This window comes from Mustela nigripes, chromosome 10 (genome assembly GCF_022355385.1).
Source record: "Mustela nigripes isolate SB6536 chromosome 10, MUSNIG.SB6536, whole genome shotgun sequence".
Taxonomy (NCBI): domain Eukaryota; kingdom Metazoa; phylum Chordata; class Mammalia; order Carnivora; family Mustelidae; genus Mustela; species Mustela nigripes.
The window spans coordinates 35630524-35645861 of NC_081566.1; the positions used below are offsets into that span (position 1 = coordinate 35630524).

Sequence of the window (15338 nt, forward strand, 5' to 3'; positions counted from 1 at the left end):
TTCTATTCTATTCTATTCTATTCTATTCTATTCTATTCTATTCTATTCTATTGATTTCCTTTATCCCCCATATTTTTCTCCTCTCCTTTTGGAAATCTCAGTAATATATTGGCTATATAGACTTCAGTCTGCATGTATTCATATAAATTCTTCTTTTGTTAATATGTATGTATTATGTTAAAGTTCCCATTTTCTTTCTTCCTTTTTTTTTTTTTTTTCCATTTGGCATCATGTTATTTAGCTCTATCCATGGTGCTGGGTATTCATCTGTTTCCAACTGTAGTGTACATTTCCAGGGTGTACATCCTGCCATTTTTTCTAATTAATACCCTCATGCCCTACCCAGTTTTTAATGCACTCTAAGTTTGTTTAAAATTTAATAAAATTTAAGGAAAAAATGTACAAATTTACATTTTTTTCTTTGATAGAGTTCCTTTTAGAATGCATCATTTAAGCCTATAAAAACCATTCTTGATTCTGGTAATTGTAAAATAATTGGCTAGGATGCTTTGGGGTCACAATGAAATCTGACTTAACAAGGATCCCATTCTCAGTATCTTGCATGTTTTTTAGATTTGTCCCTCTAGGGCTGTAACATGGCTAATGCAGTTTCACGAACACATCTGTGCAAGCTAAAGGTGCATATATATATATATATATATATTTTAATATTTCATTTATTTATTTGACAGACAGAGATCAGAAGTGGGCAGAGAGGCAGGCAGAGAGAGAGGAGGAAGCAGGCTCCGCGCTGAGCAGAGAACCCGATGCAGGGCTTGATCCCAGATCCCTGAGATCATGACCTGAGCCGAAGGCAGAGGCTTTAACCCACTAAGCCACCCAGGCGCCCCCAGGTGCATATCTTTTTTATATTAGGAATGACTTGCCCTAGCAGAACTCCTCCCAGGTCCTACTGACCAGGATTGAATCACTTGCCTATGACCCAGCTTGTAGAGGAGGAGGTGAAAAACTGTCTTTGTCACTTGTATCCTTTTGCGGGGGAAGCATGTTCTACCCATAAGGAAAGTGGGGAGGTTGTGTTAGGGAAAAAAACTGCTGGGTAGGTAATCATTATTTTTGTTTTGAGTATTCATGATCTTTAACAAGTTCATGTTCATGCATGCTTTTTATATTTTTATTCAAGTAATTTGTATTGACATTCACTCCCTCCCAAAGCAAAAAAACCAGTTGAAATGATTTTGAATGACTACTATGCTCCAAGCATTTACAATTCTCATTTTGTATACACAAAAATAACTGTTTAATGCACTTTACTGTGTCCACTTCATAGATGAAGAAACTTCAACTTAAAGAAATTAGCTATTTGCCCAAGTTTATAGCCTCATAAGTATTAAAGCTGGGATTTAAAACACATTTTCGTTTGATCTTTAGTCAATATTTATTCTACTTCATTCTGGATCCCTGAGGACTACTAGAAACTCTTTCCAAGATGATCCATTAATAAGAACTCTGAATAGGTCGCCTCCCCTCCCCACCCCACCTTCACCAGCTAGCCCCAGTGGATTAACTTCTTCCTTCAGTCTCCGGGGTCCCTGTCTGCCCAACATTCCCTACGACTGTATACTTGACTAAACTCTATGCCCCATGAAGCAGGACTATGTCAAGTTTCACTCATCATCATATCTCTAGATCCAGCATCTGTTAGAAGGATGAATGAATAATAAATGAATGAAAAAAATACACTATTGCAATGTCTTTTGCTTTATATCTTTTCCGCCTGATCTCCTGGTTTCCTTCACAACTTCTCTGACATCAGTTCCATGGCATATTTTGAAGTTCAGATCCTAGTCCATGATAAAGCCCTAACAACAGCCTCATGATATAGTTACCACCCCTCTCAGGTCTTACTTTCATCTTTACTAAGGCTTCCAAGAGATAAGGTCTCAGCCTGAAGAAATTGCTCTCTAATGGTTAGAATGTCAGGCACTGTGGTAGTCTGTGGGACTCAGTGACCTTCAAGTCTATACTGTCCAAGTGAATCCTCGGTAGGTCTTCAGGTCCCCCTTTCAGAAAATATTAAAAAAAAAAGAAAAGAAAAGAAAGAAAGTCAATCACCCATTTTCTCTAAGTATGTCCCAAACACGTTACCTATTCAGAGTATCCTGCTTTATAAAAATTATTAAAAAATCAAAATCAATAAATAAAATAAACAAAATAATATATAAAATAATAAATAAAATACAATTATATATAAGAGTAATAGAAAATAGTTATTCTTTCATAGAAAATGGAGTTTAAGTCTGGGATCACCACACAAATAACTCTTATCACAATCTCAGAGAAGTCCGATAAAGTCTAATGAAGTCTAATGAAGATTAGACCCAGGAAAGTCTCCTGCTGTTTTCTTAATTTCTCATTTTCATTCCTTGCATAGATATTCAGTAGATTTGAAATTGCCCAGAATTTCTTAACTACTCATTCAAAAGCAAAACAGAAAAAAATTAAAACCAAAAAGCCTACTAGCATTCCCATTGATGTGAAGAAAAATCAAACCAAGCTCTAATTTTCTGTATTAAAAGTTACCAGATAATACCAATCTTATTCGACTCCCCAAAACTTATTTTTCTAGGATAATAATGTCCATGTGTGGTGTAGGATCATAGTAACATTCACAAGTCTGACTTGAAAAGGGGAGGTACCATGTGTTAAGTAGAAAGAGTAGCTAAAAATATAACAAAGTCTGCTTGGTAAGCAGCATAAATGGGTCTTATGCTAAGCCCCACTGACCCAGTCTGGGAGGTGAGCGAGGCAGGACTAAGTCCACACACTTTACCTGAGAGAAAGAGGGCGACGTTGAAAAACAAGCCCCCACTTTTGGAAATGGTATGAAATCATCAGGAACTGGCTTTGTCAACCCAGTAGGTGTTTGGATGGATCTCTCTTTCTACAGAAAAATGTTTGGATCCAAGACACAAGGTTTTCACATTTTAATGGCAATGCTCATAGGTAACTCTTTTTTTTATTACTTATAGAAGCTAACTGATACCACTGTTAGAGTTTTTAAGATGTTTATGTAACAATTTATGTTAATGATATGATAAATATTACTATCAAGGGAAGATTTGAATTTTCGAGTGAAATAAATTCTCTCAAAGCAATGAGTAAAGGAAATACGTATGTACTGAACTCTTGGTCTTTATATTCCAGTTTTTCTTGGATTTTGATTCATGAAAATAAAAATATTCAATCAATCAAAATAGAGAAAGATGAGATTCATTTGTATTCAAGTTTTTGTAGAAATAATTTCTTATTAGATATTTTATTAACTATGACTTTCAGCAAAGTGAGAATGGAACTAAAAGGCATTTTAATAGTCAATGATAATTTGTATTAAACAAAGTCTATCTTTTTGATCCATTAATATTATATATTCTGATGAAAATATGGGATATATCAGATAGTAAAAATTTTCCCTATTATGATTATTTTTGAAATAGTCTTATAATAGAACCAGATACAAAACTAAAAGAACTTTAGAAAAATAAAATAAAGTGACAGTTTTTAGTTAATTAAATAAACTGGTTCACATAAAAAAACAACAGTAAGCTTCAAGCAATCCACTTCATACTCTAAATACATGGACATAAATAACCAATTCATTGTCACTAAAGCCCCATTAAGAAGACTGAATGACACAGGTAATCCTTAATCCCTTTATCTTGATTGACAGCAGATCTTATTCTCTGCAGCCAGTAGAATAGCCAATAAAAGAAGTTACAATCTTGTCTCCCACTTTTAGTTTGCTGGGTTCATCAATTAAATATGTCTGACCTTATTTTACATTGGAGATGTTAATAGAACTGGTTTTAAACAAGACAAAAGTACAAATAACTGTGCATTGTTCTACTTTTAATATCTAATTCTGTTTATATGCATTAGACTTAATACAGGCTTTCTCTTCTTTTTTTTAATTTTTTTTAAAATTTTGTCCATGATGGTAAAATCTAAAATTTAGCTTCTCTGCTTATACTTAAAGGAAAAACATAATCAAGTTATTGGTAGTTATTTTGTGAAAAATCAAATGTGCTAACTGTAAGAATCATAAGAAAAAATATAATAAGCAACAGAGAAGAAAGGATTACCACTTGCCCCTACTTGCTGACCAAGGATGAATGAATGAGTAATACCGGAAATTTAAAGGACTTAAATGTCTTATTTTATTTTATTTTACTTTATTTTATTTATTTGACACAGAGAAAGAGAGAGAGAGGTCACAAGTAGGCAGAGGTGGGGAAAAGCAAGCTCCCTGCTGAGCAGAGAGCCCAATGCCGATCTCCATCCCAGGACCCTGAGATCATGACCTGAGCTGAAGGTCCAGGCTTAACCCACTGAGCCACCCAGGCGCCCCAGGACTTAAATGTCTTGTAGCAGACCCCAATAGTCTTAGGTGTGAACAATTTTAGTAGCTGTCTCTGTGTCTAATTGTGTCTGGTTTCTTCTCATTTTATTGTGACAAGTCCCTGTGTCACTGATCTTTTTGAGAAACCATGTTGGTCCTCCATTCAACAATTACCCATTTTTTCCCCCTGCATTCAGAAAGTAAATAAACAGATGAATAAATAAAGCAAAACTATAAAAACTGTATATCCCCAGGCCTTCTCCATGCTGGCTGTATTTAATCTTTCTGACTTGATTTTTCCTACATAAATCCTCTATACCAACAAGATTGATAAATTCACCATCACTTCTAAATGTCTTATACTTTTCCATTGATCTGTTTTTGTTTAGTCAGTTATTTCTGCATACTTTTTTGTCAAATAGATCCATACTCGAAAACCTGTACTAAATCCTATCTCTTTCTAGCCTTCCTCACCCAGGCCAGGCTGAAGAGTTATCTCTGTCTGGAGACAAATCTGCAAATCTTCTCTGAAGTCCCCTGAGTTTGAACCTCACATATTAACCACACATTCATTGGGAACCTGCTCTTTACATTGTATTTTTATAAATATGTATGTTATTCTAATATAATTATAATATAATATTATCAGGGTAAGCATATTGAGGCCAGGTCTGTCTCTTCTACTTTGCCATCCTCTGTGAGGGTAGGGCACAGAGAAGATATTTTGTAAATTTGAAAAACCAATACACTGGAGTTTCAACTAAGAGGTCAGGATAGGGTCACTGTGAGGTACCAAAGCAAACAACAACAACAACAAAACTGTGATGCAGAATGTCAAAATAAATCCTAGGCTTTAGGCTTTGAAATGTTTATGCATTTTAAGTATATATGACAGTTCTTAAAAGGCAATTTGAAGCAATGAGTCTGTAACGAAAGTTTTTTGGGAGAATTTTGCTGCTGTGCTTTGAGTTGTACCCCACCGCCCAGTTTTAGGGTCTGGTAGCTAGATCCTGACCCCAAGCAGAACAAATTGCTTTAAGAAGAATCCAGTCTTACCTAAATTTGAGGAGGGGCTGGGTGGCATAGGCAACTTAGACCAGATTCTCTAGCTACAGGAGGAATCTACAATCTAACCTAAGGCGACGGGAAAGAGAGAGAGAAAGGCTGCTGAGTTGGGTAGGGAAGTCAGTGTGCCCCTCTCCAACCATAGGTCAAAGTCACATGAGCCCCCAGGCCCGCATGGGGTACTCATGGTAGGAATATCAAGCAGTAGTCAGTGTGAAGGAGATCCTGCCCAACAAGCTTCTGTCAGAGGGTGAGGGAGCCCCAACAGAGAGAGTTGGTGAAGACGAGAACCTCAGTAAGCCAAGAGTGCAGGGGCTGGGGGGACACAGGGATAGCAACTGGTCAAAGCAGAAGCAATGTCGGCCTCACAGGGCTCTCTGGGGATTCAGATGGAGGAACAGAGCTGGGAAGGAAAAGTTTTCCCTGAATTAAATGTATGTAAAGTCACAGTGGCAGGAAAAACAAAGTACTTAGCTTTGATTATGGCCCATGAGTTTTTTTGTATTCCTCCTAATTAATGATTACTGATCAGTTTTTTTTTTTTTTTTTTTTTTTTGCCTCAAAATACTATGAAAATCGAATTTAAGTAAAATATCTTCCAAGACAGGGGCACCTGGGTGGCTCAGTTGGTTAAGCAGTTGACTCTTGATTTCCGTTCAGGTCATGATCTCAGGGTCCCGGGATAGAGCCCCACCATATCAGGCTCCATGCCTAGTGGGAAGTCTGCTCCCGGATTCTCTCTCTCCCTCTGCGTCTGCCCCTCCCTCACCCACTTGCATGCTCTCACTTTCTCTCTCTCTCTCAAATAAATACATAAATCTTTTAAAAAAAATCTTCCAATCCAAACGTTTGTATTTTTCATAAATTCGGTTAAATTAAATTTATATTAAAACACTCCTTTAGAATATAGCCTATAATTCCTGTGTCAGTTTTCTTTACTTATAAGGATGATTACATAACAAATAAATCAGTTCAGGGCACCTGGGTGGCTCAGTGGGTTAAGCCTCTGCCTTCGGATCAGGTCATGATCTTGGAGTCCTGGGATCGAGCCCTGCATCAGGCTCCCTGCTCAGCGGAGAGCTGCTTCCTCCTCTCTCTCTCTGCCTGCCTCTCTGCCTACTTGTGATCTCTGTCTGCCAAATAAATAAATAAAATCTTTTTTTAAAAAAGCAAAACAAATAAATCAGTTCAATTTGGTTTTACTTTTCCTGCTCATCAAGCTTTTTATAATGCGTATATGCTCAACCCTCTAGAGGTGCTGTGGGAGTTTCTAAGAGAATAAATATTCACTCTTCTCACAGAGCTTGAAATACTTTGGATCAACGAGCTTGTGTGAAAGCAATCCAAGTAGTGTAAAAATATAACACAATCTTATGAAGAGTCTAGATGGCATACATAATGGCAGAGGGCAAAGATTAACAATGGAAACGTTTATCTGAAAATCTGCATAAGAAGAGCACTTCAGGGGCGCCTGGGTGGCTCAGTGGGTTAAGCCGCTGCCTTCAGCTCAGGTCATGATCTCAGAGTCCTGGGATCGAGTCCCGCATCGGGCTCTCTGCTCAGCAGAGAGCCTGCTTCCCTCTCTCTCTCTCTCTGCCTGCCTCTCCATCTACTTGTGATTTCCTTCTGTCAAATAAATAAATAAAATAAAATCTTTAAAAAAAAAAAAAAAAAAAAAGAAGAGCACTTCAGGTTTTAGATTGGATCAGATTAAATGCATTATAAATATTTTAATCACCTTACAAAGGTCTTCATTAATCAATTCAAAAATTACCAAGTGTCAAACGTGGGCATGACACTATGCTATGGTTTAGACATATTTTGGTGAATAAAACAGACACTTTCTCTTCCCTCATGAAGAGTACAATGTAATGAGATTCTAGCCTAATGTGCTTATTATGTAAAGTTATGCAATTTGTGGGTCACTCCATATGCCCACACCTTCCAAACAGTCTCTCTCAATGACTGTAGTACTGTTTGAATTTGGTCATTAGAGGGTATTTCCTTTGGTTATTACTTCCTAATAACAGCCAACACTGATTGATAATTTATTATATATCAAGCAATGTTGCGATCATCCTATGATCATGTTAGATGATCATCATGTAGATGTGGGATTAATTCTAACTTTTAAAAGCCCTGTGATGTAAGGACTATTATTAACCCCATTTTGTAGATGAGAAAACAGGACACAAAAAAATGAATGTAACCTGCTTACAGCCTTGCTAAAATTCAGATCCAACCTTATCAGTATAAGAGCCTTTGATTAAATTTTTGTAATTTAAACTTTCTACTTAATGTTTTATTTTTTTTTTATATTTTATGTACTTTTAATACATATGTGTAGGTAGGGAATTAAATGGGAAAGTAAGAACACATATTAGTAATAACAGTAAGTGAGAATGCACTAAGTTATCAGTTAAAGAACAGATGATGCCAGATTGGATTTTAAAAACCTAGAAACCAGATTGTGGGAGTGCTTTGGAGTTTAGACTTCAGTCTTTCTAAGCCTCAGTATCATCTGTAAAAGAAAGCTGAGAAAACCCACACTGAAACCCTCAGAAGAATGTGGTAGCCACAGACACATTATGTAGATGAAGGTGTCCGGGAAACCAGACGGTGCTCTATACATGTCAATCATTGTTAACCTCTTTGTTTGAACTTCACTGGAAAAGCAATAACCATCACTCTTGAAAGGTGTTCTAGTTCTTCTTCTTACTTTCATTACATGAATTCTAATAATTCTCTACTTAGAGACTTGGAATCAGGAAAAAGAGGAAAGGAAAGTGAAGTTGAAACTATAAGAGCATGTTATGGGTTATATTTCATGATTTATGGAATTATGGAAAAAAGTACACAAGAGTAAACAGGGCCTTTCTTCATCTTAGAAGCTGTCCATGGTGAAGGTTGTCTAGACCATCTGTATATCTGGAAAACGTTAGTTTTAAGGATTATGGGGAGATAAAAACAAGGTAAGAGGTAAAATCACCAGTTTCAAGTAAAAAAGAGTAAAATCAGCAGCCTGGGACAGGATAAACAGTATCACAGAATGGAATCCCCACATAAATAATTTGTTATCAAGCATCGCTTTTTCTCTATCACTTTTATGATACTGAGTGTCACGTACATGTCTGACAATAGTAGTTTGAGTCAACCCCTATATTTGGTAAATAGCCTGTTTCTAGAGGAAGAATTGAGGGTCTTCCATGATTGCACTTGTCTGCACAACACACACAGAATGATATAATCAATTTTAACTTCCTTGAAAACTATTCACATTTTATTCCATTACTGTCCTAAAACTGAGCTAGCTCTCCACTTCCACAGATCATACATGGAAATCATGTGAAACTTGTATTTTTGATCTCAACATAAGCAATTTCAACCGATTCTTTATTATTTAACAGGGATCCACTGCGAAGAAGACTTGGATGAATGCTCTTCAAACCCTTGCCAAAATGGTGGTACCTGTGAGAACTTACCTGGTCATTATACTTGCCACTGCCCATTTGATAACCACTCGGGAACATTTTATGGAGGAAGGAACTGTTCTGATATTCTCCTTGGATGTACCCATCACCAGTGTCTGAATAATGGAATATGCATCCCTCACTTCCAAGATGGCCAGCATGGATTCAGCTGCCTGTGTCCCCCTGGCTACACTGGGTCATTGTGTGAACTTGTCACCACACTTTCTTTTGAAGGTGATGGCTTCCTGTGGATCACAAGTGGCCCACTTATAGAAGAGGGCTTAGCTTGTCACATAGCCCTCAGATTCCAGACTGTTCAGCCAATGGCCCTCCTACTTTTCCGAGGCAACAGGGACATGTTTATAATGTTGGAGTTGCTAAGTGGCTACATTCACTTATCAATCCAAGTCAATAATCAGTCAAAGGTGCTCCTCTACATTTCCCACAACACCAGCGATGGAGAATGGCATTCAGTGGAGGTGATGTTTGCAGAGGCTGTGACCCTTACTTTACTTGACAACTCTTGTAAAGAGAAATGCATCATGAAAGCTCCTTCTCCATTTGAAAGTGATCAATCAATATGTGCTTTTCAAAACTCCTTTTTGGGTGGTTTACCCGGAGACACGGCCAGCAGTGTCATTGCTCTGCGTAACCTCTACAATATACCATCCACACCTTCATTTGTAGGCTGTCTCCAAGACGTTAAAATTGATTCGAATCACATTACTCCAGAGGCCATTTCATCTGGCTCGTCTTTCAATGTCAAGGCAGGCTGCGTGAGAAGGAATTGGTGTGAAAGACAACCTTGTCAAAACAGAGGACGCTGCATCAACTTGTGGCTGAATTACCAGTGTGACTGCTACAGACCCTACAAAGGCCCAAACTGCCTGAGAGGTGAGCGAGGGCTGGGCACCCAGGAGGGCGGTGCCTCAGAACAGCGCGGTAACAAAAACAGCCATTGGGCCATTCCTGTTACGAAACGTAATGACCCCTCAGCACTTCTGCTTCTGGTTGCCAACTAACGAGAAAAAAGAGAAGGCTAGTAATGTGCATTAATTAATTTTGAGTGGATTCATTAGACACCAAGATGTCATTCATGCAGAGAAGTAAAAAAAATAAATAAATAAAAAGTAAAAAATAAATTAAGCCAATAGCTCCAACTAAATGAGTTTTCATCTTGATATGTTTACAAAGTGTTACTATAAATTGTGGTGTGTCAGAAATGTGCTATAAATCATATTTGAAAGAGAGATAATCTGTTGGAGAAAAGGACCATGAGACATGAAACTAGTCAATGCCAAGTACTGGCACAATGTCTTGTGCGTAGTAGATTCTTAGGAAATATTTACTTCCTTGCTATCCATTCTATGCAATTCCCACTTGCTCCAAAACCATGCTCATGTTTAGCACTTTCATAAACCACTGGTTCTATTCAGAGGTGTATTTTCCAGGGCTACTTTGGAGAAAACGGATATTCTACCGACGTGTCCTAAGGAAAGGAAGGAAGGAAGGGAGGGAGGGAGGAAGGATGGAAGAAAGAAAATGTGGATAGTAACAACAGTGAGCGCCTATAGATGCCATAAACGAATTGATCTGATTTTTCTAGCAAATCACAGCTTTAAATGTATTTTAAGATCTTTAACTTCCAACATTGTTCCAAAGACTGCTGTTGATAGTGATCGATACATACGTTTCTTTTTATTATTATCATCATGCCTTGAAAATGTCTAAGAGGTAATTGCAACAGACTGCTTTGAAGTTCAGCTGTAATTTACCCTATGATTTTAGAGCAACTTGAAGTAGGACAACATCTGGTAAATAGTCTTCTCTGCTTTATACAAACTAAAATTAAAACCAGTCTTAGCCTATACCCTATTCCATGTATGAATGGCTAAGAGTTATTAGAAACTATTCATGGGTCTCCCTGCTAACCACAATATTCATTACAAATCATGGCCCTGTTTGACAATGAGGTATGGCATCTACTAGCTCTATGTAATATTTTAAATAGAATGGCAAGTTGTTTTTGTGATTTTTTTTTTAAAGGAGAAAAGGGGAAATTATGCTGAGACACTGTTCACTTTTTGAAGAAAAATTTAATTGACCCAAAGGCAATATTTTTACTACATATACAAAATAACAAACAGATGCTGCCTTGTTTTGACTGGCTTCCAAATGCAGCGACCCATAAGGTTAATACTGACCGTGGTAATGCTAACTGTCCTGTAAATAGTTTCAAGGGATGCCAGTCCAGTGGGTTCTGGTTTTCTTTAGTTTATTTTTTCCAACTTGGAAAATCATGGTGTTTTGAAACAACGTTCCTGAATTTGTTACGTGCCCTACCTCCCCCAGTTGCTTTACCCTCCTACCACCCCCCCCCATTTGAAACTGTTTAGCCCTCGTGGAAATTCTTGGCTTCAAACGTGAGCTATATAGGGAGGGAGTTCTGTAAAATCTTTCCAAAATCCAAAATCTCTTTCCAAAAATTCTCAGTATAAGTTTAAGAAAGGTTATATTTTCATATGGCCTCAGTTGTAAAACTAAAATATGCTGTATTGGTGTTATATATTATGTTTGCTGGGGAATTTATTCTCATTACAAAGATGCTTACAGGCTATAGTGAGAACACGGAGCCTTTCTGTCATTGCACATGTACTCCCAATAGAGAGAAGAGGTACTGTTACCAAGGCAAACTTCATTCAGTTAATGATCTTGGCTCAGTATTTCCCAACCCATTGAAATGAACAAGCAGGATCAATGGAGGATTTAGTTGGCTGACTAAACATGAATAACATGGAAATATCCAATATTTTTGCATTGATCTTTTAGAAATAATCCAATGTCTCAATAAGGGGAGTTTTGGAAAGTGTTTCTCAAAGCTTAGTTCCCAGAGCTGTCTCAACATATCTTCTTGTGTTGACTGTGTATAAGACCATGCAGCTGCCAAGATGCCATTCAGAATGAAAACCTCTTGCCTTCTAGAGAATACTTTTATTTGTAGAAGCCATTTACATATGATTTATCTTCAGTCATACATCTAGTCATACATCGATCGTGCCTGCCAAGGGTAGTGACCAAAATTCTCCTTACATACTTTTAGAAATGAAGAACTCATTTATTCTATCTTTCCAGAAACTGCCCTAAGGCTGTTTCTTATACCGAAATAAAATATGATTGCTTAGAGTTTTCCTTCATTGGCAGCATTGTGACGCTTGAAATCATACTAATATAAGTCTTCCATTTTCTTCTTGGGAGCACTTCAATATTTGAAGTATCTCGTACCATCCAAGCCATCACTTCTATCATGCTAAACATATCCAGTTTCTTCTAACATTTTCCATCTGACAGAGCTTTCACACACTTCATCAGCTGCTTGCTTGTTGCTTGCTTTGGAATGAATTTGCTTATCTGGTTCTTAGATATGCCCGATGATGCAGAGTGACACAAAACTACAACCTCTCTTTCTAGATAATGTTCTTCTGTTTTCAGCCCAATATTACATTGACCTTTTGGCAACTACATTCTACGCTTGGCTCACTTTGAATCATGCTTACTTACGGTGCCACAAAATCCTGTTTCTTCCACCCTCAATGAGGTATATTTGGAAGCAAGAGGCTTTTATTTACTCTAGTAAATTTGACCTTGTTGTATTCTACCAGTCAGAACTTGAAGCTGTTTTTCATCTGCATTTAAAATCCCTCTTCATGCCATATGAGCAACACAGTTGAGAATCACTCCTCCCATGTTTACAGACAATTCATATATGGCTTCAGGTGTTTCCAAAAATCATGTAGTACATCACATTCTCTGACTACTTGCTTGTGATTTTGGAAGAAGAATGGGATTTCTGGAGACACAAGTGTCTAAGAAAAAAAAATAAACTAATGAAAGACCCCCCCCCCCCCCAAAAGAGCTCTGTGTTCTGTCTTTTAAGTTGGATCCACAAAGTGATCTGCAGGCATTCTAGGATGACCAGCAGGGTCCCTGTCACCCATGAGGTTGAATGATTTTGTGCATATTCTCAAACCTCAGGAGTTTCAAGAGCCACATTTTCCTATTAAACATTTTATCTCATATGAAAGTGCCGCAGTGTATTCAGAGACGTTAACCTCTTCAAATGGCTTATTTTATTTAATAGTACACTTTGATAGCTACCTGTAGTTGCCCGGAGCAGGTGGTCCCAAACACAGATTCAAAATGCAGTATTCCTATAGAAAATCAAGTCAGAGTTATGCATATGTAGCCTTTTATGCAGGAGGTCTTCAAACACAGATGAAGACCAAGCAAGTTTTGGTTTTTTTTTAAGAGTTTATTTATTTATTTGTCAGAGAGAGAGCGAGCAAGAGAGAGCACAGGCAGACAGAGTGGCAGGCAGAGTCAGAGGGAGAAGCAGGCTCCCCGCGGAGCAAGGAGCCCGATGTGGGACTCGATCCCAGGACGCTGGGATCATGACCTGAGGCAAAGGCAGCTGCTTAACCAACTGAGCCACCCAGGCGTCCCAGCCAAGCAAGTTTTAACTGTAGTGCAGCTACACTAAAATACATCTTACCTTTTGCCCAAACTTCAGCTGGACCATGGCGATATTGAAACACAATGAAATACGGTAAAATCTTTCTTGTTTCTGATTAGCAATGGGATGTAAAAACTTGAAAGTAGCCATCTCTTCAAGACCTCTCTCATCACATTCATCCGTGATGAGAGAGGTCAATTTTCATTTGACCTCTCAAATGGTCAATTTTCATTTACTGCCCCTCTTTTGACATGATACCTGTTGCTGCAACAGTAAACACAGTTAACTGCTCGCTCTTCCTGACAACTCTTTCCTCCCTAGGCATGTGGGACATCACTCTCTCTTGGTTCTCCTCTTATCTTACTGGCTGCTTTTTTGTCATCTCCTTTACCTCCAAATCCAAATGTCTGGTGCTTAAGGACTCAGTTCTTGGACCTGTTCTTTCCTCTGTATGTACTCACTCTCTTGGTGATCTCATCCAGTCTTGTGGCTTTAAATAGCAATAATTACACTAACAAATCCAAAATCATTCTAGCTAGAAGGAGACATCCCCAGAATGTCTCCTCTGTTCCTCTACAGCTAACTGTTTACTAGACATTTCCACCTAGATACCTAAAAGGGTGCCTCAAATTTAATATGGACTCTCACTTTCCCCCCAGATCTGTGCCTCTTGTTTTCTTTTCAGTATCTGCAAATGGAAATTCAATGCTTCTAGCTGTTTAGGAAACAAAACAAAACAAACAACAACAACAACAAAAAAAAAAACCCAAACAAACAAACAAAATAAAACCCACGTTGGCATTGAACTGCTGAACTTGTCCTAGAAAATCATGTAGGTTCTACTTTCAAAATAGTTCCAAAATCTATTTCTCATTACCTTCTCCATTACCATTGATCCAAGCCATCATTCCTTCTCCCTTGAGTTTCTGAAACAGGATCTCTACATTCTTTTAGTTCTTGTTCAAATGTTATCAAAGAGATATCAGAGAGTATTTCTCTCACTACTGTATTAAAAAATTGCAACTCTAGTTCTATCCCCAGCACTTATTCCCTTTCCCTACCTGATTTATTGTATACCTAAAGACTTACCACCTCCTGACATACTATATAGTTTGTTTCTTTATCTGTGTCTGGTCTGTGTCTACCAACTAGAATATAAGCCTTAAGATGATGGGAAATTTAGGGGCACCTGGGTGGCTCAGTCAGTTAAGCATCCAACTCTTGCTTTTAGTTCATGATCTTGGGCTCATGATCTTGGGATCATGAGAGCAAGCCCCACATCAGGCTCCACACTGGGTGTGGGGACTGGCAGTAAGATTCTCTCCTCTCCCTCTCCCTCTGCCCAACACCCCCAACCTCAAAAAAAAGAAAAGAAAGAAAAAGAAAAAAAGACAGGAACTTTAGTTCCTACAATATCATCAATATTTTGGAGAGTAAGGGTTCATTTGTATACATCTCAAGAGTTTTCTTGAGTTGATGTATGAGGATAGTTTCGCCATATTAGTGCATGACTAACTTCTTTAAAGAAATGCTGGGTGAGTTCAGTGCCCAGCTTTGCCCCCCTCCTACTACTTGTCTGTCTCCCATGCCTCTCCTAACTAGGGCCACAGAAGGAAGATTTCTCTTTCTTCGTTCAACTCCCTTGCCTTTTATTTGGAGTATCATGCCCAAAGGGGATTTGCGAATCTAATTCTTGATCCCTGTCCTTTAGTAAAAATGATTAGACTTAATGACATTTGTTTTCCCATGTCCTCAAATAGCAAAGATGGCAGATGCCTGAACAGTGCTTTGAGATGTTACAGGAAAAGATCTTATTCCTCAGATTTCTTCCAGTAAGTCGGAGGACAGAATATCTGATATTCCGTCATTAAACCCCAGCATTTTAGGGCAGGGACGGAGAGGTAAATCGTAACTTTATCAGCACAGAGATCTT

The 15338-nt window shown here is 38.0% G+C and overlaps 1 protein-coding gene across 2 annotated transcripts in view; it reads left to right on the plus strand.

Annotated features, from left to right (window-relative positions):
- CRB1 (crumbs cell polarity complex component 1) overlaps positions 1-15338 on the plus strand; it is a 147621-nt gene that overhangs the window by 87384 nt on the left and 44899 nt on the right. For both annotated transcript variants that reach the window (XM_059414067.1, XM_059414068.1), the window contains one exon: positions 8833-9789. In XM_059414067.1, the coding sequence (XP_059270050.1) occupies positions 8833-9789 (957 nt within the window). The remainder of the gene's footprint in view (positions 1-8832; positions 9790-15338) is intronic.